General features: G+C 53.1%; 1 protein-coding gene across 2 annotated transcripts in view; it reads left to right on the top strand.

The window, feature by feature from the left end:
• Positions 1-25,076, top strand: part of RNF40 (ring finger protein 40) — a 271,003-nt gene that overhangs the window by 179,498 nt on the left and 66,429 nt on the right. For both annotated transcript variants that reach the window (XM_063935490.1, XM_063935489.1), the window contains exons 16-19: positions 7,824-8,036; positions 8,110-8,235; positions 15,789-15,929; positions 16,007-16,108. In XM_063935490.1, coding sequence (XP_063791560.1) covers positions 7,824-8,036; positions 8,110-8,235; positions 15,789-15,929; positions 16,007-16,108 — 582 coding nt within the window. The remainder of the gene's footprint in view (positions 1-7,823; positions 8,037-8,109; positions 8,236-15,788; positions 15,930-16,006; positions 16,109-25,076) is intronic.

The raw sequence follows: 25,076 nt of genomic DNA, 5'->3' as shown, positions 1-25,076 counted from the left end.
GCTGCAGTACTGCTGCTCTCTGTGTAACAATACTCTGTGGCTGCAGTACTGCTGCTCTCTGTATAACAATACTCTGTTACTGCAGTACTGCTGCTCTCTGTATAACAATACTCTGTGGCTGCAGTACTGCTGCTCTCTGTATAACAATACTCTGTGGCTGCAGTACTGCTGCTCTCTGTATAACAATACTCTGTGGCTGCAGTACTGCTGCTCTCTGTATAACAATACTCTGTGGCTGCAGTACTGCTGCTCTCTGTATAACAATACTCTGTGGCTGCAGTACTGCTGCTCTCTGTGTAACAATACTCTGTGACTGCAGTACTGCTGCTCTCTGTATAACGATACTCTGTGGCTGCAGTACTGCTTCTCTCTGTATAACAATACTCTGTGGCTGCAGTACTGCTGCTCTCTGTATAACAATACTCTGTGGCTGCAGTACTGCTTCTCTCTGTATAACAATACTCTGTGGCTGCAGTACTGCTGCTCTCTGTATAACAATACCCTGTGGCTGCAGTACTGCTGCTCTCTGTATAACGATACTCTGTGGCTGCAGTACTGCTGCTCTCTGTATAACAATACTCTGTGGCTGCAGTACTGCTGCTCTCTGTATAACGATACTCTGTGGCTGCAGTACTGCTGCTCTCTGTATAACAATACTCTGTGGCTGCAGTACTGCTGCTCTCTGTATAACAATACTCTGTGGCTGCAGTACTGCTGCTCTCTGTATAACAATACTCTGTGGCTGCAGTACTGCTGCTCTCTGTATAACGATACTCTGTGGCTGCAGTACTGCTGCTCTCTGTATAACAATACTCTGTGGCTGCAGTACTGCTGCTCTCTGTATAACAATACTCTGTGGCTGCAGTACTGCTGCTCTCTGTATAACAATACTCTGTGACTGCAGTACTGCTGCTCTCTGTATAACAATACTCTGTGACTGCAGTACTGCTGCTCTCTGTATAACAATACTCTGTGACTGCAGTACTGCTGCTCTCTGTATAACAATACTCTGTGGCTGCAGTACTGCTGCTCTCTGTATAACAATACTCTGTGGCTGCAGTACTGCTGCTCTCTGTATAACAATACTCTGTGGCTGCAGTACTGCTGCTCTCTGTATAACAATACTCTGTGGCTGCAGTACTGCTGCTCTCTGTATAACAATACTCTGTGGCTGCAGTACTGCTGCTCTCTGTATAACGATACTCTGTGGCTGCAGTACTGCTGCTCTCTGTATAACAATACTCTGTGGCTGCAGTACTGCTGCTCTCTGTATAACAATACTCTGTGACTGCAGTACTGCTGCTCTCTGTATAACAATACTCTGTGGCTGCAGTACTGCTGCTCTCTGTATAACAATACTCTGTGGCTGCAGTACTGCTGCTCTCTGTATAACAATACTCTGTGACTGCAGTACTGCTGCTCTCTGTATAACAATACTCTGTGACTGCAGTACTGCTGCTCTCTGTATAACAATACTCTGTGGCTGCAGTACTGCTGCTCTCTGTATAACAATACTCTGTGGCTGCAGTACTGCTGCTCTCTGTATAACAATACTCTGTGACTGCAGTACTGCTGCTCTCTGTATAACAATACTCTGTGGCTGCAGTACTGCTGCTCTCTGTATAACAATACTCTGTGGCTGCAGTACTGCTGCTCTCTGTATAACAATACTCTGTGGCTGCAGTACTGCTGCTCTCTGTATAACAATACTCTGTGACTGCAGTACTGCTGCTCTCTGTATAACAATACTCTGTGGCTGCAGTACTGCTGCTCTCTGTATAACAATACTCTGTGGCTGCAGTACTGCTGCTCTCTGTATAACAATACTCTGTGGCTGCAGTACTGCTGCTCTCTGTATAACGATACTCTGTGGCTGCAGTACTGCTGCTCTCTGTATAACGATACTCTGTGGCTGCAGTACTGCTGCTCTCTGTATAACAATACTCTGTGACTGCAGTACTGCTGCTCTCTGTATAACGATACTCTGTGGCTGCAGTACTGCTGCTCTCTGTATAACAATACTCTGTGGCTGCAGTACTGCTGCTCTCTGTATAACAATACTCTGTGGCTGCAGTACTGCTGCTCTCTGTATAACAATACCCTGTGGCTGCAGTACTGCTGCTCTCTGTATAACAATACTCTGTGGCTGCAGTACTGCTGCTCTCTGTATAACAATACCCTGTGGCTGCAGTACTGCTGCTCTCTGTATAACAATACTCTGTGGCTGCAGTACTGCTGCTCTCTGTATAACAATACTCTGTGGCTGCAGTACTGCTGCTCTCTGTATAACGATACTCTGTGGCTGCAGTACTGCTGCTCTCTGTATAACGATACTCTGTGGCTGCAGTACTGCTGCTCTCTGTATAACGATACTCTGTGGCTGCAGTACTGCTGCTCTCTGTATAACAATACCCTGTGGCTGCAGTACTGCTGCTCTCTGTATAACAATACTCTGTGGCTGCAGTACTGCTGCTCTCTGTATAACAATACTCTGTGACTGCAGTACTGCTGCTCTCTGTATAACAATACTCTGTGACTGCAGTACTGCTGCTCTCTGTATAACAATACTCTGTGACTGCAGTACTGCTGCTCTCTGTATAACAATACTCTGTGACTGCAGTACTGCTGCTCTCTGTATAACAATACTCTGTGGCTGCAGTACTGCTGCTCTCTGTATAACAATACTCTGTGGCTGCAGTACTGCTGCTCTCTGTATAACAATACTCTGTGACTGCAGTACTGCTGCTCTCTGTATAACAATACCCTGTGGCTGCAGTACTGCTGCTCTCTGTATAACAATACTCTGTGACTGCAGTACTGCTGCTCTCTGTATAACAATACTCTGTGGCTGCAGTACTGCTGCTCTCTGTATAACAATACTCTGTGGCTGCAGTACTGCTGCTCTCTGTATAACAATACTCTGTGGCTGCAGTACTGCTGCTCTCTGTATAACAATACTCTGTGGCTGCAGTACTGCTGCTCTCTGTATAACAATACTCTGTGGCTGCAGTACTGCTGCTCTCTGTATAACAATACTCTGTGGCTGCAGTACTGCTGCTCTCTGTATAACAATACTCTGTGGCTGCAGTACTGCTGCTCTCTGTATAACAATACTCTGTGGCTGCAGTACTGCTGCTCTCTGTATAACAATACTCTGTGGCTGCAGTACTGCTGCTCTCTGTATAACAATACTCTGTGACTGCAGTACTGCTGCTCTCTGTATAACAATACTCTGTGGCTGCAGTACTGCTGCTCTCTGTATAACAATACTCTGTGACTGCAGTACTGCTGCTCTCTGTATAACAATACTCTGTGGCTGCAGTACTGCTGCTCTCTGTATAACAATACTCTGTGGCTGCAGTACTGCTGCTCTCTGTATAACAATACTCTGTGGCTGCAGTACTGCTGCTCTCTGTATAACAATACCCTGTGGCTGCAGTACTGCTGCTCTCTGTATAACAATACCCTGTGGCTGCAGTACTGCTGCTCTCTGTATAACAATACTCTGTGACTGCAGTACTGCTGCTCTCTGTATAACAATACTCTGTGGCTGCAGTACTGCTGCTCTCTGTATAACAATACTCTGTGACTGCAGTACTGCTGCTCTCTGTATAACAATACTCTGTGGCTGCAGTACTGCTGCTCTCTGTATAACAATACTCTGTGGCTGCAGTACTGCTGCTCACTGTATAACTGTGACTGTGTAGCAGTGTGAGAGGCGGTACGGGGACTGTGTGATGTAACTGTGTAGCAGTGCGAGATGTGGTACGGGGACTGTGTGATGTAACTGTGTAGCAGTGTGAGAGCCGGTACGGGGACTGTGTGATGTAACTGTGTAGCAGTGCGAGATGTGGTACGGGGACTGTGTGATGTAACTGTGTAGCAGTGTGAGAGCCGGTACGGGGACTGTGTGATGTAACTGTGTAGCAGTGTGAGAGGCGGTACGGGGACTGTGTGATGTAACTGTGTAGCAGTGTGAGAGGCGGTACGGGGACTGTGTGATATAACTGTGTAGCAGTGTGAGAGGCAGTACAGGGACTGTGTGATATAACTGTGTAGCAGTGTGAGAGGCGGTACGGAGACTGTGTGATGTAACTGTGTAGCAGTGTGAGAGGCGGTACGGGGACTGTGTGATGTAACTGTAGCAGTGTGAGAGGCGGTACGGAGACTGTGTGATGTAACTGTGTAGCAGTATGAGAGGCGGTACGGGGTCTGTGTGATGTAACTGTGTAGCAGTGTGAGAGGCGGTACGGGGACTGTGTGATGTAACTGTGTAGCAGTCCGAGAGGCGGTACGGGGACTGTGTGATGTAACTGTGTAGCGCTGTGAGAGGCGGTACGGGGACTGTGTGATGTAACTGTGTAGCGCTGTGAGAGGCGGTACATGGACTGTGTGATGTAACTGTGTAGCAGTGTGAGAGGCGGTACGGAGACTGTGTGATGTAACTGTGTAGCAGTATGAGAGGCGGTACGGGGTCTGTGTGATGTAACTGTGTAGCAGTGTAAGAGGTGGTACAGAGACTGTGTGATGTAACTGTGTAGCAGTGTGAGAGGCGGTACAGAGACTGTTTGATGTAACTGTGTAGCAGTATGAGAGGCGGTACGGTGACTGTGTGATGTAACTGTGTAGCAGTGTGAGAGGCGGTACAGAGACTGTGTGATGTAACTGTGTAGCAGTGTGAGAGGCGGTACAGAGACTGTGTGATGTAACTGTGTAGTAGTGTGAGAGGCGGTACAGGGACTGTGATGTAACTGTGTAGCAGTGTGAGAGCCGGTACGGGGACTGTGTGATGTAACTGTGTAGCAGTGTGAGAGGCGGTACGTGGACTGTGTAATGTAACTGTGTAGCAGTGTGAGAGGCGGTACGGGGACTGTGTGATGTAACTGTAGCAGTGTGAGAGGCGGTACAGAGACTGTGTGATGTAACTGTAGCAGTGTGAGAGGCGGTACGGGGACTATGTGATGTAACTGTGTAGCAGTGTGAGAGGCGGTACGGGGACTGTGTGATGTAACTGTGTAGCAGTGTGAGAGGCGGTACGGAGACTGTGATGTAACTGTGTAGCAGTGTGAGAGGCGGTACGGGCACTGTGTGATGTAACTGTAGCAGTGTGAGTGGCGGTACGGAGACTGTGTGATGTAACTGTGTAGCAGTGTGAGAGGCGGTACGGGGACTGTGTGATGTAACTGTGTAGCAGTGTGAGAGCCGCTATGGGGACTGTGTGATGTAACTGTAGCAGTGTGAGAGGCGGTACAGAGACTGTGTGATGTAACTGTAGCAGTATGAGAGGCGGTACGGGGACTATGTGATGTAACTGTGTAGCAGTGTGAGAGGCGGTACGGGGACTGTGTGATGTAACTGTGTAGCAGTGTGAGAGGCGGTACGGAGACTGTGTGATGTAACTGTGTAGCAGTGTGAGAGGCGGTACGTGGACTGTGTGATGTAACTGTGTAGCAGTGTGAGAGGCGGTACGGGGACTGTGTGATGTAACTGTAGCAGTGTGAGAGGCGGTACAGAGACTGTGTGATGTAACTGTAGCAGTATGAGAGGCGGTACGGGGACTATGTGATGTAACTGTGTAGCAGTGTGAGAGGCGGTACGGGGACTGTGTGATGTAACTGTGTAGCAGTGTGAGAGGCGGTACGGAGACTGTGTGATGTAACTGTGTAGCAGTGTGAGAGGCGGTACGTGGACTGTGTGATGTAACTGTGTAGCAGTGTGAGAGGCGGTACGGGGACTGTGTGATGTAACTGTAGCAGTGTGAGAGGCGGTACAGAGACTGTGTGATGTGACTGTAGCAGTATGAGAGGCGGTACGGGGACTATGTGATGTAACTGTGTAGCAGTGTGAGAGGCGGTACGGGGACTGTGTGATGTAACTGTGTAGCAGTGTGAGAGGCGGTACGGAGACTGTGTGATGTAACTGTGTAGCAGTGTGAGAGGCGGTACGGGCACTGTGTGATGTAACTGTAGCAGTGTGAGAGGCGGTACGGAGACTGTGTGATGTAACTGTGTAGCAGTATGAGAGGCGGTACGGGGTCTGTGTGATGTAACTGTGTAGCAGTGTAAGAGGCGGTACGGGGACTGTGTGATGTAACTGTGTAGCAGTCTGAGAGGCGGTACGGGGACTGTGTGATGTAACTGTGTAGCGCTGTGAGAGGCGGTACATGGACTGTGTGATGTAACTGTGTAGCAGTGTGAGAGGCGGTACGGAGACTGTGTGATGTAACTGTGTAGCAGTGTGAGAGGCGGTACGGGCACTGTGTGATGTAACTGTGTAGCAGTGTGAGAGGCGGTACGGAGACTGTGTGATGTAACTGTGTAGCAGTATGAGAGGCGGTACGGGGACTGTGTGATGTAACTGTGTAGCAGTGTGAGAGGCGGTATAGGGACTATGTAATGTAACTGTTTAGCAGTGTGAGAGGCGGTACGGGGACTGTGTGATGTAACTGTGTAGCTGTGTGAGAGGCGGTACAAGGACTGTGTGATGTAACTGTGTAGCAGTGTGAGAGGGACTTTGTGATATAGCTGTGTAGCGGTGTGAGAGGCGGTACAGGGACTGTGTGATGTAACTGTAGCAGTGTGAGAGGGACTTTGTGATGTAGCTGTGTAGCGGTGTGAGAGGCGGTACGGGGACTGTGTGATGTAACTGTGTAGCAGTGTGAGAGGCGGTACAGAGACTGTGTGATGTAACTGTGTAGCAGTGTGAGAGGCGGTACAGAGACTGTGTGATGGAACTGTGTAGTAGTGTGAGAGGCGGTACGGGGACTGTGTGATGTAACTGTGTAGCAGTGTGAGAGGCGGTACAGAGACTGTGTGATGTAACTGTGTAGCAGTGTGAGAGGCGGTACAGAGACTGTGTGATGGAACTGTGTAGTAGTGTGAGAGGCGGTACGGGGACTGTGTGATGTAACTGTGTAGCAGTGTGAGAGGCGGTACGGGGACTGTGTGATGTAACTGTGTAGCAGTGTGAGTGGCGGTACGGGGACTGTGTGATGTAACTGTGTAGCAGTGTGAGAGGCGGTACATGGACTGTGTGATGTAACTGTGTAGCAGTGTGAGAGGCGGTACAGAGACTGTGTGATGTAACTGTAGCGGTGTGAGAGGCGGTACGGAGACTGTGTGATGTAACTGTAGCAGTGTGAGAGGCGGTACAGAGACTGTGTGATGTAACTGTAGCGGTGTGAGAGGCGGTACGGAGACTGTGTGATGTAACTGTAGCAGTGTGAGAGGGACTTTGTGATGTAGCTGTGTAGCGGTGTGAGAGGCGGTACGGGGACTGTGTGATGTAACTGTAGCAGTGTGAGAGGGACTTTGTGATGTAGCTGTGTAGCGGTGTGAGAGGCGGTACGGGGACTGTGTGATGGAACTGTGTAGTAGTGTGAGAGGCGGTACGGGGACTGTGTGATGTAACTGTGTTGCAGTGTGAGAGCTGGTACGGGGACTGTGTGATGTAACTGTGTAGCAGTGTGAGAGGCGGTACATGGACTGTGTGATGTAACTGTGTAGCAGTGTGAGAGGCGGTACAGAGACTGTGTGATGTAACTGTAGCGGTGTGAGAGGCGGTACGGAGACTGTGTGATGTAACTGTAGCAGTATGAGAGGCGGTACGGGGACTATGTGATGTAACTGTGTAGCAGTGTGAGAGGCGGTACGGGGACTGTGTGATGTAACTGTAGCAGTGTGAGAGGCGGTACGGGGACTGTGTGATGTAACTGTGTAGCAGTGTGAGAGGCGGTACGGGGACTGTGTGATGTAACTGTAGCAGTGTGAGACGGTAGATGTATTGTATGTAGCAGTAACTGTATACCTGTATCGGTTGCGCAGGAGGAGGAGGCGCTGCTGTCGGAGATGGATGTGACTGGACAGGCGTTTGAGGATATGCAGGAACAGAACATTCGCTTGATGCAACAACTACGAGAAAAAGACGACGCAAATTTCAAGCTGATGTCTGAGCGGATAAAATCCAACCAGATCCACAAGCTGCTGCGAGAGGAGAAGGAAGAGCTGGCGGACCAGGTGCAGGGGCTGAAGACGCAGGTAACGCTCGCTGCCGGTCTGATGTCGGGGAATACCGTGTGTGACGCTGTGTGACGCATAGTCTCTCCCGCAGGTGGACGCTCAGCTCTTACAGGTGCAGAAGCTGGAGGAGCGGGAGCGGCTGCTGCACACCTCGCTGGCTGCCATAGAGAAGGAGCTGACGCTGCGGACGCAGGCGCTAGAGATACAGAAGAGGAAGGTGAGTGCTGCTTACATGCGCGCCGCCGAGGTTACTTACATGCGCCCTGCCGAGGTTACTTACATGCGTGTCGCTGAGGTTGCTTACATGCGTGTCGCCGAGGTTACTTACATTCCTGTTGCCGGGGCTGCTTACATTCCTGTTGCCGGGGCTGCTTACATTCCTGTTGCCGGGGATGCTTACATTCCTGTTGCCGGGGATGCTTACATTTCTGTTGCCGGGGATGCTTACATTCCTGTTGCCGGGGATGCTTACATTCGTGTTGCCGGTGCTGCTTACATTCATGTTTCCTTGGCTGCTTACATTCCTGTTGTCGGGGCTGCTTACATTTGTGTTTCCGTGGCTGCTTACATTCGTGTTGCCGGGGCTGCTTACATTCGTGTTGCCGGGGCTGCTTACATTCGTGTTTCCGGGGCTGCTTACATTCGTGTTGCCGGGGCTGCTTACATTTCGTGTTGCCAGGGCTGCTTACATTCCTGATGTCGGGGCTGCTTACATTCGTGTTTCCGGGGCTGCTTACATTCGTGTTGCCGGGGCTGCTTACATTCGTGTTGCCGGAGCTGCTTACATTCGTGTTTCCGGGGCTGCTTACATTTCGTGTTGCCAGGGCTGCTTACATTCCTGATGCCGGGGCTGCTTACATTCGTGTTTCCGGGGCTGCTTACATTCCTGTTTCCGGGGCTGCTTACATTCCTGTTGCCAGGGCTGCTTACATTCGTGTTTCCGGGGTTGCTTACATTCGTGTTTCCGGGGTTGCTTACATTCGTGTTTCCGGGGTTGCTTACATTCGTGTTTCCGGGACTGCTTACATTCGTGTTTCCGGGGCTGCTTACATTCCTGTTGCCGGGGCTGCTTACATTCGAGTTGCCGGGGATGCTTACATTCGTGTTTCCGGGGCTGCTTACATTCGTGTTTCCGGGGCTGCTTACATTCGTGTTTCCGGGGCTGCTTACATTCCTGTTGCCGGGGCTGCTTACATTCGAGTTGCCGGGGCTGCTTACATTCGTGTTTCCGGGGCTGCTTACATTCATGTTTCCGGGGCTGCTTACATTCCTGTTTCCGGGGCTGCTTACATTCCTGTTTCCGGGGCTGCTTACATTCGTGTTTCTGGGGCTGCTTACATTCGTGTTTCCGGGACTGCTTACATTCGTGTTTCCGGGACTGCTTACATTCGTGTTTCCGGGACTGCTTACATTCGTGTTTCCGGGGCTGCTTACATTCGTGTTGCGGGGGCTGCTTACATTCGTGTTGCCGGGGCTGCTTACATTCGTGTTTCCGGGGCTGCTTACATTCGTGTTTCCGAGGCTGCTTACATTCGTGTTGCCGGGGCTGCTTACATTCGTGTTGCCGGGGCTGCTTACATTCATGTTGCCGGGTTACTTGTGTATTGCACTTACCTTGTACACACGTTACATGGACTTGGTCACTCCTGGCTGGCCCCCGCGGGAGATGCACCTGGCCCCCGCGGGAGATGCACCTGGCCCCCGCGGGAGATGCACCTGGCCCCCGCGGGAGATGCACCTGGCCCCCGCGGGAGATGCACAGATGCACCTGGCCCCCACGGGAGATGCACCTGGCCCCCACGGGAGATGCACCTGGCCCCCACGGGAGATGCACCTGGCCCCCACGGGAGATGCACCTGGCCCCCACGGGAGATGCACCTGGCCCCCACGGGAGATGCACCTGGCCCCCACGGGAGATGCACCTGGCCCCCACAGGAGATGCACCTGGCCCCCACAGGAGATACGGGCGTGCTCGTCCTGGGAGTGGTTGAATCTCTCACCGGTGTCTGCGGCAGTAATGACTGCATGAAGAACACACAGACCCATCTGTAGGAAGGAAAGGGGGTGCCACCGCCTCTGGGCAGAACAGGGTGGGGTGCCACCGCCTCTGGGCAGAACAGGGTGGGGTGCTGGCTCAGAGTGCTGCTGCTTTTATTGCCATTATTTCTCTTACGTCCTAGGGAATACTGGGAATCCATTTAGTACCATGGGGTATAGACGGGTCCACTAGGAGCCTTGGCACAATAGAAGTTTGAATACGTGTGCTGGCTCCTCCCTCTATGCCCCTCCTACCAGACTCAGTTTAGAATATGTGCCGGAGGAGCCGGTCACATCTCTGGAAGCTCCTGAAGAGTTTTCTGCATTTATTTTCTCTGTTTGTTATTTTCAGGCAGGACTGGATGACACCGGCCTGTCTGCTTCATGGGACTTAGGGGGGAACGGCCAAACCTCCCAAAGAGTTAATGGTTCCATTCCCCGCTAACAGGACACTGAGCTCCTGAGGGAACTATTCGCAAGCTCCACCACGCCGAGCGTACATTCACGCAGCACGCCGCCACCCCTAACAGAGCCAGAAGAATGAAGAGTGGTGAGTACTAAGCTGGCGTCCTGACAAGCGGGTCACCGGCCATTATGGCGGCATCAGGGTATGGAGACACATGGCTTCTACATGGGGCGGCTGGGTCTCCAGACTCGGTGCACAGTGCAGACACACGGTTTCTTTCAGGAGTGAACTGAGTCGCAGTGTATTTCAGTGTACACAGTACCCAGACTGGCAATACAGACTTAACAGGGTGCTGACTCCATTTTAGGCAAAAAATCACCTCAGCCATTATAAAAAAGAGCGGGAAGACCGCGCGCTATTGCAGGGGCGGGGCTTCATTATGAGCGGATCCAGCAGCTCACAGGCGCCATTTTACACACTGCACTGAATGCATGGACACGCAGCTCCTCCGGAAAGCCTCCAGTTTACCTCAGCGGTACCAGGGGGTTATAGCAGGGAGGGAGCGATTACTAATGTACTAAGTCCCCAATCTGGGTACTTGGTCTGCGACCCGGCTACGCTTGTTTTAGCGATATGGGTGCCGTGTGCTGGTTTCTCTATATCTGTGTCTCTCCTCAGGGGCTCTTTGTGGGTTAATTGTGTTATCAATAAATTCCTGTGTGCTGTTATTGCTGCAGTATGTCAGGCAAATAGTGTGTTACATGTACGTCACAGTGTTCCTCTTCTCCAGGGGGTTCACTAGTGTGTACTCAGTGTAGTATCCCTTCTCAGACAAGTGGGGTGGAGCCAGCATGGTTGGACTCCATTAGAGGAATGATTTCCTCCATTTCTACTAAATTATCTCGAAATGAGAAAGAGACGCAATACGTAAGACAATCTATGACTGAGTTTATGCAAAAGGACTCAGTACTCAGACCAGCGTCTCAGTCCTCTGCCGTTTGTTCACAAAAACGTACTTTAGCCCAGATCCTGCATTTTGACTCTGATCATGAAGGGTCAGACATGGAGGAAGGTGAAGTGGACAGGGCGTTAGGGGAGGGTACTCTGTCACAAGGTGTTGAAGCATTCATAGACGCTGTCAGGGAAGTCCTTAATATTCCTGATAAGGTGACAGAGGAGTGTGAGGAATCTTACTTTAATATACAGCAAAAATCCTCAGCCACTTTTCCTGTGTCAAAGGAACTAAATACTCTGTTTGTACAACCGTGGGTTAATCCAGATTCCTAAACGATTACGGTCATGTTTTCCTTTTCCCCCTGAGGATAGGAAAAAAATGAGAAAATCCACCAGTTGTGGATACATCCGTGTCCAGGCTCTCACGTAAAATTGTTTTACCTGTTCCTGGTGCAGCCTCCCTGAAGGACACAGCTAATCGTAAGTATGAGACTACTCTCAAATCTTTGTATACAGCTGCAAGGGTGGCTCAGAGACCCCCTATAGCCTGTGGGTGGATTAAACGAGCCTTTGCAAAGTGATCTGGTAATATCATGGAGGGTTTACACACCTTACCTCGAGGTGAACTTCTTTTACTCCATCAACACATACAAGATTCTGCGAACTTTATGGTTGAAGCCATTAAGGAGATAGGTTTGCTACATGCACGCACGACAGCTTTGGCTGTGTCAGCACGCAGGGGTTTATGGTTACGTCAGTGGACTACTTACGCGGATTCCAATAAAAATGTGGATGGTCTACCTTTCACAAGTGAGGCCTTATCTGGCGATGAACTGTCTAAGTAGATTTCAAAAGCTACTTCAGGTAAATCCACCTATCTACCTTCTGCAGCTCCACCAGCTAGAAAGGCCTATTCAGGTCCCAACTTACAGTCCTTTCGGACTGCAAAATTTTGGGGCAGAGCCAGAGGTTCCTCTACTGCCGCCAGAGGTGCTAGAGGAAAATCACACAAGCCAACCCCTGTTGGTTCTTAGGAACAGAGCTCCAGCTCTGTTACCTCAAAGCCTTCCGCATGACGGGGGGCCAACATGCCTGGAAGAAAGGCAGGTGGGAGCCTGGCTAAAGTTCGTCAGTCACGTCTGGGCGAAATGTTGCCAGGATCCCTGGGTCAACGACCTTCTATCCCAGTGCTACAGGCTGGAGTTCCAGGATCTCCCACCTCACAGATTCTTCAAAACAGACTTACCAGCTTCACAAGAAGCAAGATTAACCTTACAGGACGCTATTCAAAAACTGTTATTGACTCAAGTCATTGTTCCAGTTCTACCTCATCTAAGACCAATTCTGAATCTCAAGTCATTGAACCCATACTTAAGGGTGTTCAAGTTCAAGATGGAGTCTCAGAAAGCGGTGATCTCAGGTCTGGAAGAGGGGGAGTTCCTAGTGCCTCTGGATATCAAGGGTGCGTACCTTCACATTCCGATCTGGCCGCCTCATCAGGCTTTTCTACGGTTTGCACTGCAGGACTGTCACTACCAATTTCGGGCTCTGCTGTTTGGTCTCTCCACGGCACCGAGGGTATTCACCAAGGTGATGGCAGAGATGATGTTCCTCCTCCGCAAACAGGGAGTGAACATAATTCCGTACCTGGATGATCTTCTGATAAAGGCTGCGTCCAGGGAACAGTTGTTGGAGAACATTGCTATCACAACCAGATTACTCCTGGATCACGGGTGGATTCTGAACCTGCCAAAATCTCACCTATGCCCAACGCAGAAGCTTCATTTCCTGGGAATGATCCTGAATACAGTCTCAGAAAGTGTTCCTTCCCCTGGAAAAGGCAACGGTAAGCCAGTCAATGGTGCGGACTGTCTTGAAGCCAACCCGAATCTCAGTACATCAGTGCTTGAAGGTTTCATGCGATGCCCTTCCACCTGGATCTGTTGGTCCGGATCGCATCTTCACATGTGACAGAGGATTCGTTTGTCGACAAAGCCCAGGATCTCTGGCCGGAGAAGTCTCCCTCCTGTGGTGGTTACAAACTTGTCACCTGGTGAAGGGTCGGGATTCAAAATTGGATTCTGTTAACCACCGACGCAAGCCTCAGAGGTTGGGGAGCAGTCACCCAGGGGGTGCAGTTTCAAGGAAGATGGTCAAGTCAGGAAGTCGCCTTTCCCACAAACATCCTGGAGCTCAGGGCAGCTGCAGGCCTCATATCTTCTTTAGAATCAGGCCATTCAAGTTCAGTCGGACAATGTGATGGCAGTAGCGTACATAAACCGATAAGGCGGAATGAAAAGCAGACCCGCAATGTCAGAGGTGTCAAGGACCCTCCTCTGGGCGGAAAAACACGCTGTGGCGTTGTCGGCAATCTTCATTCCGGGAGTAGACAACTGGGAAGCAGATTTCCTCAGCAGACCGACCTGCACCCTGGGGAATGGGACCTCCACCCGGAGGCCTTCCAGAACCTGACAAGTCGGTGTGGTTGTCCACAAATCGACATGATGGCCTCTCGTCTAAACAAGAAGCTCAGGAGGTATTGTTCCAGGTCAAGGGACCCACAGGTTGTAGGGGTCGACTCCTTGACAACTCCGTGGGTATACCAACTGGTATACTTGTTTCCTCCAATCCCTCTGATCCCAATAGTCCTCAAAAGAATAAAAAGGGAAAGAGTTCAAGCATTCCTGATTGCTCCGTACTGGCCGAGAAGGGCCTGGTATGTGGATCTTCTAGAGATGCTAAGCGAAGATCCGTGGCCTCTGCCTCTTCAAGAGGATCTTCTTCAACAGGGCCCGTTCGTTTATCAAGACTTACCATGGCTACGTTTAACGGCATGAAAGTTGAACGGCTGATTCTAGCTCAGAAAGAGATTCCCGACAAGGTTATCCCGACTATGATCCAAGCCAGGAAGGGGGTAACGTCGAAACATTACCATCGTATCTGGAAGAAATATGTCTCTTGGTGTGAAAGTAGACAATATTCTATGGTGTAATTTCATCTGGGACGTTTCCTGCTGTTCCTGCAGTCGGGTGTGGATGTGGGCCTACGCCTAGGCTCCATAAAAATTCAGATTTTGGCATTGTCCATTTTAGAACAGTTGGCTTCTCTACCGGAAGTACAGACGTTCTTGAAGGGTGTCCTTCATATCCAACCTCCCTTTGTGCCTCCACGGCACCTTGGGATCTCCAGTTGGTTCTGTGGTTCCTCCAATTGGACTGGTTTGGACCGTTACTGGAGGTAGTAGAAAGGTATCTTACATGGAAAACCGTCATGCTTTTGGCCTTGACCTCGACAAGGCGCGTCTCGATACTGTGTCACAAGAGCTCCTACTTGATTTTCCATGAGGACAGAGCTGAACTCAGACTCGTCAGCGATTCCTTCCCAAGGTGGTGTCGGCGTTTCACATCAACCAGCCGATTGTGGTTCCGGTTGTTACTGACACCTCTCCGGTTTCAAAGTCCTTGGATGTGGTACGGGCTTTGAAGATCTATGTAAAGAGAATGGCTCTTACCAGGAAATCGGACTCGCTGTTCATTCTCTATGATGCCAACAAGATTGGGTGTCCTTGAAAACAGTCGATTGCACGATGGATCAGGCTTACTATCCAACATGCTTATTCCACAGCAGGTTTGCCGATTCCAAAATCTGTTCAGGCCCACTCTACTAGGTCGGTGGGTTCTTCTTTTGCGGCTGCCCGGGGTGTCTCGGCTTTACAGCTCTGCCGAGTGGCTACTTGGTCAGGGTCAAACACGTTTGCAAAGTTTTACAAGTTCGATACTTTGGCCTCTGAGGACCTTCAGTTTGGTCAATCAGTTCTGCAGGAACCTCAGCACTCTCCCACCCGGTTTGGGAGCTTTGGTACATTACATCCCCATGGTACTAAGTGGTTTCCCAGCATCCTCTAGGATGTAAGAGAAAATAGGATTTTAATTACCTACCGGTAAATCCTTTTCTCGTAGTCCGTAGAGGATGCTGGGCACCCGCCCCGCGCTTCGTACTTCCTGCTAAGTTACATTTTAACTGTTGTTTGGTTCAGCTTTTGCTGTTCCTGTTTTCAAGTTGTGGTTAGCATGGCTTTACTCTTGTTATGTGTGTGCTGGATCTGAATCTCACCACTTGACTTATCTATTTTCCTTCTCTGAAAGTATGTCCGTCTCCTTGGGCACAGTTTCTTAGACTGAGTCTGGTAGGAGGGGCATAGAGGGAGGAGCCAGCACACATATTCAAACTTCTATTGTGCTAAGGCTCCTAGTGGACCCTTCTATACCCCATGGTACTAAATGGATTCCCAGAATCCCCTACGGACTACGAGAAAAGGATTTACCGGTAGGTAATTAAAATCCTATTTTCTTGTGCTTCCATTTGTCTTGCAGGCCGTTGAAGCAGCGCAGCTCTCAGAAGACCTGAAGGTCCAGCTTGAGCACATTGTCAGCACTCTGCGAGACACTCAGAGCTTTGTGTGTGATAACCGTACAGCTAAGGAAAAAGAGTCATTCAGCCTAAAGCGAGCACAGGTAGCAACATACATGTGGGTGTCTGTCACCACCGCCCGCCAGCCGCCCCCTCCTAACACCCGTCTGCTCCCACGCAGGAGGAGATCTCACGCTTGCGGAGAAAACTAGAAAAACAGAAGAAAATGGAAGTTTATGCAGACGCTGACCAAATCTTACAGGAAGAGATTAAAGAGTATCGGGTAAGATGCGAGGGACACGGTGATAAGGAAGGAGAGAATAAGGGATGGGATGTGTTTCTCCCACCATCCTGGTGGGAGAAACACAAGGTGGGTAAATGGTGACCAGGGTGAGAGGAGAATGAGATGGGGCCACAGTGGTCGGGGTGATAGGAGAATGAGATGGGAGCACAGTGATCAGGGTGAGAGGAGAATGAGATGGGGCCACAGTGGTCGGGGTGATAGGAGAATGAGATGGGGGCACAGTGGTCGGGGTGAGAGGAGAGTGAGATGGGGGCAGAGTGGTCGGGGTGATAGGAGAATGAGATGGGAGCACAGTGATCGGGGTGAGAGGAGAATGAGATGGGAGCACAGTGGTCGGGGTGATAGGAGAATGAGATGGGAGCACAGTGATCAGGGTGAGAGGAGGATGAGATGGGAGCAGAGTGGTCGGGGTGATAGGCGAATGAGATGGGAGCACAGTGGTCGGGGTGAGAGGAGAATGAGATGGGGGCAGAGTGGTCGGGGTGATAGGAGAATGAGATGGGAGCACAGTGATCAGGGTGAGAGGAGAATGAGATGGGGCCACAGTGGTCGGGGTGAGAGGAGAATGAGATGGGGGCAGAGTGATTTGGGTGAGAGGAGAATGAGATGGGGGCACAGCGGTCGGGGTGATAGGAGAATGAGATGGGAGCACAGTGGTCGGGGTGATAGGAGAATGAGATGGGGGCACAGCGGTCGGGGTGAGAGGAGAATGAGATGGGGGCAGAGTGATCGGGGTGAGAGGAGAATGAGATGGGGGCACAGTGGTCGGGGTGATAGGAGAATGAGATGGTGGCACAGTGATCAGGGTGAGCGGAGAATGAGATGGGGGCACAGTGGTCGGGGTGAGAGGAGAATGAGATGGGGGCACAGTGGTCGGGGTGAGAGGAGAATGAGATGGGGGCACAGTGGTCGGGGTGAGAGGAGAATGAGATGGGGGCACAGTGATCAGGGTGAGAGGAGGATGAGATGGGAGCACAGTGATCAGGGTGAGAGGAGGATGAGATGGGAGCACAGTGGTCGGGGTGAGAGGAGAATGAGATGGGGGCACAGTGGTCGGGGTGATAGGAGAATGAGATGGGAGCACAGTGATCAGGGTGATAGGAGAATGAGATGGGGGCACAGTGGTCGGGGTGAGAGGAGAATGAGATGGGGGCAGAGTGATCAGGGTGAGAGGAGAATGAGATGGGGCCACAGTGGTCGGGGTGAGAGGAGGATGAGATGGGAGCACAGTGATCAGGGTGAGAGGAGAATGAGATGGGGGCACAGCGGTCGGGGTGATAGGAGAATGAGATGGGGGCAGAGTGGTCGGGGTGAGAGGAGAATGAGATGGGGGCACAGCGGTCGGGGTGATAGGAGAATGAGATGGGGGCACAGTGGTCGGGGTGAGAGGAGAATGAGATGGGGGCACAGTAATCAGGGTGAGAGGAGGATGAGATGGGGCACAGTGGTCGGGGTGATAGGAGAATGAGATGGTGGCACAGTGGTCGGGGTGATAGGAGAATGAGATGGGGGCACAGTGGTCGGGGTGATAGGAGAATGAGATGGGAGCACAGTGATCAGGGTGATAGGAGAATGAGATGGGGGCACAGTGATCAGGGTGAGAGGAGAATGAGATGGGGGCACAGTGGTCGGGGTGATAGGAGAATGAGATGGGGGCAGAGTGGTCGGGGTGAGAGGAGAATGAGATGGGGGCAGAGTGGTCGGGGTGAGAGGAGAATGAGATGGGGGCACAGTGGTCGGTGTGATAGGAAAATGAGATGGGGGCAGAGTGGTCGGGGTGAGAGGAGAATGAGATGGGGGCACAGTGGTCGGGGTGAGAGGAGAATGAGATGGGAGCACAGTGATCAGGGTGATAGGAGAATGAGATGGGGGCAGAGTGGTCGGGGTGAGAGGAGAATGAGATGGGGGCATAGTGGTCGGTGTGATAGGAGAATGAGATGGGGGCAGAGTGGTCGGGGTGAGAGGAGAATGAGATGGGGGCACAGTGGTCGGGGTGAGAGGAGAATGAGATGGGGGCACAGTGATCGGGGTGAGAGGAGAATGAGATGGGGGCACAGTGGTCGGGGTGAGAGGAGAATGAGATGGGGGCACAGTGATCAGGGTGATAGGAGAATGAGATGGGAGCACAGTGGTCGGGGTGAGAGGAGAATGAGATGGGGGCACAGTGATCAGGGTGAGAGGAGAATGAGATGGGGGCACAGTGGTCGGGGTGATAGGAGAATGAGATGGGAGCACAGTGATCAGGGTGAGAGGAGAATGAGATGGGGCACAGTGGTCGGGGTGAGAGGAGAATGAGATGGGGTCACAGTGGTCGGGATGAGAGGAGAATGAGTTGGGGGCAGAGTGGTCGGGGTGAGAGGAGAATGAGATGGGGGCACAGCGGTCGGGGTGATAGGAGAATGAGATGGGAGCACAGTGATCAGGGTGATAGGAGAATGAGATGGGGGCACAGTGGTCGGGATGAGAGGAGAATGAGATGGGGGCAGAGTGGTCGGGGTGAGAGGAGAATGAGATGGGAGCACAGTGATCGGGGTGAGAGGAGAATGAGATGGGGGCACAGTGATCAGGGTGAGAGGAGAATGAGATGGGAGCACAGTGATCGGGGTGAGAGGAGAATGAGATGGGGGCACAGTGATCAGGGTGAGAGGAGAATGAGATGGGGGCACAGTGATCAGGGTGATAGGAGAATGAGATGGGGGCACAGTGATCGGGGTGAGAGGAGAATGAGATGGGGGCACAGTGGTCGGGGTGAGAGGAGAATGAGATGGGGGCACAGTGATCGGGGTGAGAGGAGAATGAGATGTTGGCACAGTGATCAGGGTGAGAGGAGGATGAGATGGGAGCACAGTGGTCGGGGTGAGAGGAGAATGAGATGGGGGCACAGCGGTCGGGGTGATAGGAGAATGAGATGGGGGCACAGTGGTCGGGGTGAGAGGAGAATGAGATGGGGGCACAGCGGTTGGGGTGAGAGGAAAATGAGATGGGGGCACAGCGGTTGGGGTAAGATGAGAATGAGATGGGGCACAGTGGTCGGGGTGAGATGGGGGCACAGGGCACAGTGGTTGGGGTGAGATGAGAATGAGATGGGGGCACTGAGATGGGGGCACAGTGATCAGGGTGAGAGGAGGATGAGATGGGAGCACAGTGGTCGGGGTGAGAGGAGAATGAGATGGGGGCACAGTGATCGGGGTGAGAGGAGAATGAGATGGGGGCACAGTGGTCGGGGTGAGAGGAGAATGAGATGGGGACACAGTGATCGGGGTGAGAGGAGAATGAGATGTTGGCACAGTGATCAGGGTGAGAGGAGGATGAGATGGGAGCACAGTGGTCGGGGTGAGAGGAGAATGAGATGGGGGCACAGCGGTCGGGGTGATAGGAGAATGAGATGGGGGCACAGTGGTCGGGGTGAGAGGAGAATGAGATGGGGGCACAGCGGTTGGGGTGAGAGGAAAATGAGATGGGGGCACAGCGGTTGGGGTAAGATGAGAATGAGATGGGGCACAGTGGTCGGGGTGAGATGAGAATGAGATGGGGGCACAGGGCACAGTGGTTGGGGTGAGATGAGAATGAGATGGGGGCACAGTGATCAGGGTGAGAGGAGGATGAGATGGGAGCACAGTGGTCGGGGTGAGAGGAGAATGAGATGGGGGCACAGTGATCGGGGTGAGAGGAGAATGAGATGGGGGCACAGTGGTCGGGGTGAGATGAGAATGAGATGGGGGCACAGTGGTCGGGGTGAGAGGAGAATGAGATGGGGGCACAGTGATCAGGGTGAGAGGAGAATTAGATGGGAGCACAGTGGTCGGGGTGAGAGGAGAATGAGATGGGAGCACAGTGGTCGGGGTGAGAGGAGAATGAGATGGGAGCACAGTGGTCGGGGTGAGAGGAGAATGAGATGGGGGCACAGTGGTCGGGGTGAGAGGAGAATGAGATGGGGGCACAGCGGTCGGGGTGATAGGAGAATGAGATGGGGGGACAGTGGTTGGTGGTGAGATGAGAATGAGATGGGGGCACAGCGGTCGGGATGAGAGGAGAATGAGATGGGGGCACAGTGGTCTGGGGTGAGAGGAGAATGAGATGAGGGCACAGTGGTCGGGATGAGAGGAGAATGAGATGGGGGCACAGTGGTTGGGGGTGAGAGGAGCATGAGATGGGGGCACAGTGGTCGGGATGAGAGGAGAATGAAATGGGGGCACAGTGGTTGGGGGTGAGAGGAGCATGAGATGGGGGCACAGTGGTCAGGATGAGAGGAGAATGAGATGGGGCAGAGTGGTTTCGGGGAGAGGCGAATGAGATGGGGGCACAGTGGTCAGGGTGAGAGGAGAATGAGATGGGGGCAGAGTGGTTGGTGGTTAAAAGAGAATGAGATGGGGTCACAGGGCACAGTGGTCGGGATGAGAGGAGAATGAGATGGGGGCACAGTGGTTTGGGGTGAGAGGAGCATGAGATGGGGCACAGTGGTCGGGATGAGAGGAGAATGAGATGGGGGCACAGTGGTTGGAGGTGAGAGGAGCATGAGATGGGGGCACAGTGGTCGGGATGAGAGGAGAATGAGATGGGGGCACAGTGGTCAGGATGAGAGGAGAATGAGATGGGGGCAGAGTGGTTGGTGGTTAAAAGAGAATGAGATGGGGTCACAGGGCACAGTGGTCGGGATGAGAGGAGAATGAGATGGGGGCACAGTGGTCGGGGGTGAGAGGAGAATGAGATGGGGGCACAGCGGTTGGGGTGAGATGAGAATGAGATGGGGGCACAGCGCTCGGGGTGAGAGGAGAATGAGATGGGGGCACAGCGGTTGGGGTGAGATGAGAATGAGATGGGGGCACAGTGGTCGGGGTGAGAGGAGAATGAGATGGGGGCACAGTGGTCGGGGTGAGAGGAGAATGAGATGGGGGCACAGTGGTCGGGGTGATAGGAGAATGAGATGGGGGCACAGTGGTCGGGGTGAGAGGAGAATGAGATGGGGGTACAGCGGTTTCGGGGAGAAGAGAATGAGATGGGGGCACAGTGGTCGGGGTGATAGGAGAATGAGATGGGGGCACAGTGGTCGGGGTGATAGGAGAATGAGATGGGGGCACAGTGGTTGGGGTGATAGGAGAATGAGATGGGAGCACAGTGGTCGGGGTGATAGGAGAATGAGATGGGGGCAGAGTGGTCGGGGTGAGAGGAGAATGAGATGGGAGCACAGTGATCAGGGTGAGAGGAGAATGAGATGGGGCACAGTGGTCGGGGTGATAGGAGAATGAGATGGGAGCACAGTGGTCGGGGTGAGAGGAGAATGAGATGGGGGCACAGCGGTTTCGGGGAGAAGAGAATGAGATGGGGGCAGAGTGGTCGGGGTGATAGGAGAATGAGATGGGGGCACAGTGATCAGGGTGAGAGGAGAATGAGATGGGGGCACAGTGATCGGGGTGATGTGAGAATGAGATGGGAGCACAGTGGTCGGGGTGAGAGGAGAATGAGATGGGGGCAGAGTGGTCGGGGTGAGAGGAGAGTGAGATGGTGGCACAGTGATCAGGGTGAGAGGAGAATGAGATGGGAGCACAGTGATCAGGGTGAGAGGAGAATGAGATGGGGGCACAGTGGTCGGGGTGATAGGAGAATGAGATGGGGGCACAGTGATCAGGGTGAGAGGAGAATGAGATGGGAGCACAGTGATCAGGGTGAGAGGAGAATGAGATGGGGGCACAGCGGTCGGGGTGAGAGGAGAATGAGATGGTGGCACAGTGGTCGGGGTGATAGGAGAATGAGATGGGGGCACAGTGGTCGGGATGAGAGGAGAATGAGATGGGGGCTCAGTGGTCGGGGCGAGAGGAGAATGAGATGGGGGCACAGTGGTTGGTGGTGAGAGGAGAATGAGATGGGGGCACAGCGGTCGGGATGAGAGGAGAAGGAGATGGGGGCACAGTGGTCGGGGGTGAGAGGAGAATGAGATGAGGGCACAGTGGTCGGGATGAGAGGAGAATGAGATGGGGGCACAGTGGTTGGGGGTGAGAGGAGCATGAGATGGGGGCACAGTGGTCGGGATGAGAGGAGAATGAGATGGGGGCACAGTGGTTGGGGGTGAGAGGAGCATGAGATGGGGGCACAGTGGTCGGGATGAGAGGAGAATGAGATGGGGCAGAGTGGTTTCGGGGAGAGGCGAATGAGATGGGGGCACAGTGGTCAGGGTGAGAGGAGAATGAGATGGGGGCAGAGTGGTTGGTGGTTAAGAGAATGAGATGGGGTCACAGGGCACAGTGGTCGGGATGAGAGGAGAATGAGATGGGGGCACAGTGGTTGGGGGTGAGAGGAGCATGAGATGGGGCACAGTGGTCGGGATGAGAGGAGAATGAGAAGGGGGCACAGTGGTTGGAGGTGAGAGGAGCATGAGATGGGGGCACAGTGGTCGGGATGAGAGGAGAATGAGATGGGGGCACAGTGGTCGGGATGAGAGGAGAATGAGATGGGGGCAGAGTGGTTGGTGGTTAAAAGAGAATGAGATGGGGTCACAGGGCACAGTGGTCGGGATGAGAGGAGAATGAGATGGGGGCACAGTGGTCGGGGGTGAGAGGAGAATGAGATGGGGGCACAGCGGTTGGGGTGAGAGGAGAATGAGATGGGGGCACAGCGCTCGGGGTGAGAGGAGAATGAGATGGGGGCACAGTGATCAGGGTGATAGGAGAATGAGATGGGGGCACAGCGGTTGGGGTGAGATGAGAATGAGATGGGGGCACAGTGGTCGGGGTGAGAGGAGAATGAGATGGGGGCACAGTGGTCGGGGTGATAGGAGAATGAGATGGGGGCACAGGGCACAGTGGTCAGGGTGAGAGGAGAATGAGATGGGGGCACAGCGGTTGGGGTGAGATGAGAATGAGATGGGAGCACAGTGGTCGGGGGTGAGATGAGAATGAGATGGGGGCACAGTGGTCGGGGTGAGAAGGGAATGAGATGGGGGCACAGGGCACAGTGGTCGGGGGTGAGAGGAGAATGAGATGGGGGCACAGTGGTCGGGGTGAGAAGAGAATGAGATGGGGGCACAGTGATCAGGGTGAGAGGAGAATGAGATGAGGTCACAGCGGTCGGGGTGAGAGGAGAATGAGATGGGGGCACAGTGGTCGGGGGTGAGAGGAAAATGAGATGGGGGCACAGCGGTTGGGATGAGAGGAAAATGAGATGGGGGCACAGCGGTTGGGGTAAGATGAGAATGAGATGGGGCACAGTGGTCGGGGTGAGATGAGAATGAGATGGGGGCACAGGGCACAGTGGTTGGGGTGAGATGAGAATGAGATGGGGGCACAGTGGTCGGGGTGAGAAGAGAATGAGATGGGGGCACAGTGGTCGGGGGTGAGAGGAGAATGAGAGGGCATAGCGGTTTCGGGGAGAGGAGAATGAGGTGGGGGCACAGTGGTCGGGGTGAGAGGAGAATGAGATGGGGGCACAGTGGTCGGGGTGAGAGGAGAATGAGATGGGGGCACAGTGGTCGGGTGAGAGGAGAATGAGATGGGGGCACAGTGGTCAGGGTGAGAGGAGAATGAGATGGGGGCACAGTGGTCGGGGTGAGAGGAGAATGAGATGGGGGCACAGTGGTCGGGTGAGAGGAGAATGAGATGGGGGCACAGTGGTCGGGGTGAGAGGAGAATGAGATGGGGGCACAGCGGTCGGGGTGATAGGAGAATGAGATGGGGGCACAGTGGTCGGGGTGAGAGGAGAATGAGATGGGGGCACAGCGGTTGGGGTGAGAGGAAAATGAGATGGGGGCACAGCGGTTGGGGTAAGATGAGAATGAGATGGGGCACAGTGGTCGGGGTGAGATGAGAATGAGATGGGGGCACAGGGCACAGTGGTTGGGGTGAGATGAGAATGAGATGGGGGCACAGTGATCAGGGTGAGAGGAGGATGAGATGGGAGCACAGTGGTCGGGGTGAGAGGAGAATGAGATGGGGGCACAGTGATCGGGGTGAGAGGAGAATGAGATGGGGGCACAGTGGTCGGGGTGAGAGGAGAATGAGATGGGGGCACAGTGGTCGGGGTGAGAGGAGAATGAGATGGGGGCACAGTGATCAGGGTGAGAGGAGAATTAGATGGGAGCACAGTGGTCGGGGTGAGAGGAGAATGAGATGGGAGCACAGTGGTCGGGGTGAGAGGAGAATGAGATGGGAGCACAGTGGTCGGGGTGAGAGGAGAATGAGATGGGGGCACAGTGGTCGGGGTGAGAGGAGAATGAGATGGGGGCACAGCGGTCGGGGTGATAGGAGAATGAGATGGGGGCACAGTGGTTGGTGGTGAGATGAGAATGAGATGGGGGCACAGCGGTCGGGATGAGAGGAGAATGAGATGGGGGCACAGTGGTCTGGGGTGAGAGGAGAATGAGATGAGGGCACAGTGGTCGGGATGAGAGGAGAATGAGATGGGGGCACAGTGGTTGGGGGTGAGAGGAGCATGAGATGGGGGCACAGTGGTCGGGATGAGAGGAGAATGAAATGGGGGCACAGTGGTTGGGGGTGAGAGGAGCATGAGATGGGGGCACAGTGGTCAGGATGAGAGGAGAATGAGATGGGGCAGAGTGGTTTCGGGGAGAGGCGAATGAGATGGGGGCACAGTGGTCAGGGTGAGAGGAGAATGAGATGGGGGCAGAGTGGTTGGTGGTTAAAAGAGAATGAGATGGGGTCACAGGGCACAGTGGTCGGGATGAGAGGAGAATGAGATGGGGGCACAGTGGTTTGGGGTGAGAGGAGCATGAGATGGGGCACAGTGGTCGGGATGAGAGGAGAATGAGATGGGGGCACAGTGGTTGGAGGTGAGAGGAGCATGAGATGGGGGCACAGTGGTCGGGATGAGAGGAGAATGAGATGGGGGCACAGTGGTCAGGATGAGAGGAGAATGAGATGGGGGCAGAGTGGTTGGTGGTTAAAAGAGAATGAGATGGGGTCACAGGGCACAGTGGTCGGGATGAGAGGAGAATGAG

The sequence above is a fragment of the Pseudophryne corroboree genome, chromosome 7 (assembly GCF_028390025.1).
Source record: "Pseudophryne corroboree isolate aPseCor3 chromosome 7, aPseCor3.hap2, whole genome shotgun sequence".
Lineage (NCBI taxonomy): Eukaryota > Metazoa > Chordata > Amphibia > Anura > Myobatrachidae > Pseudophryne > Pseudophryne corroboree.
This window is presented reverse-complemented; position numbering and strand designations above follow the sequence as displayed.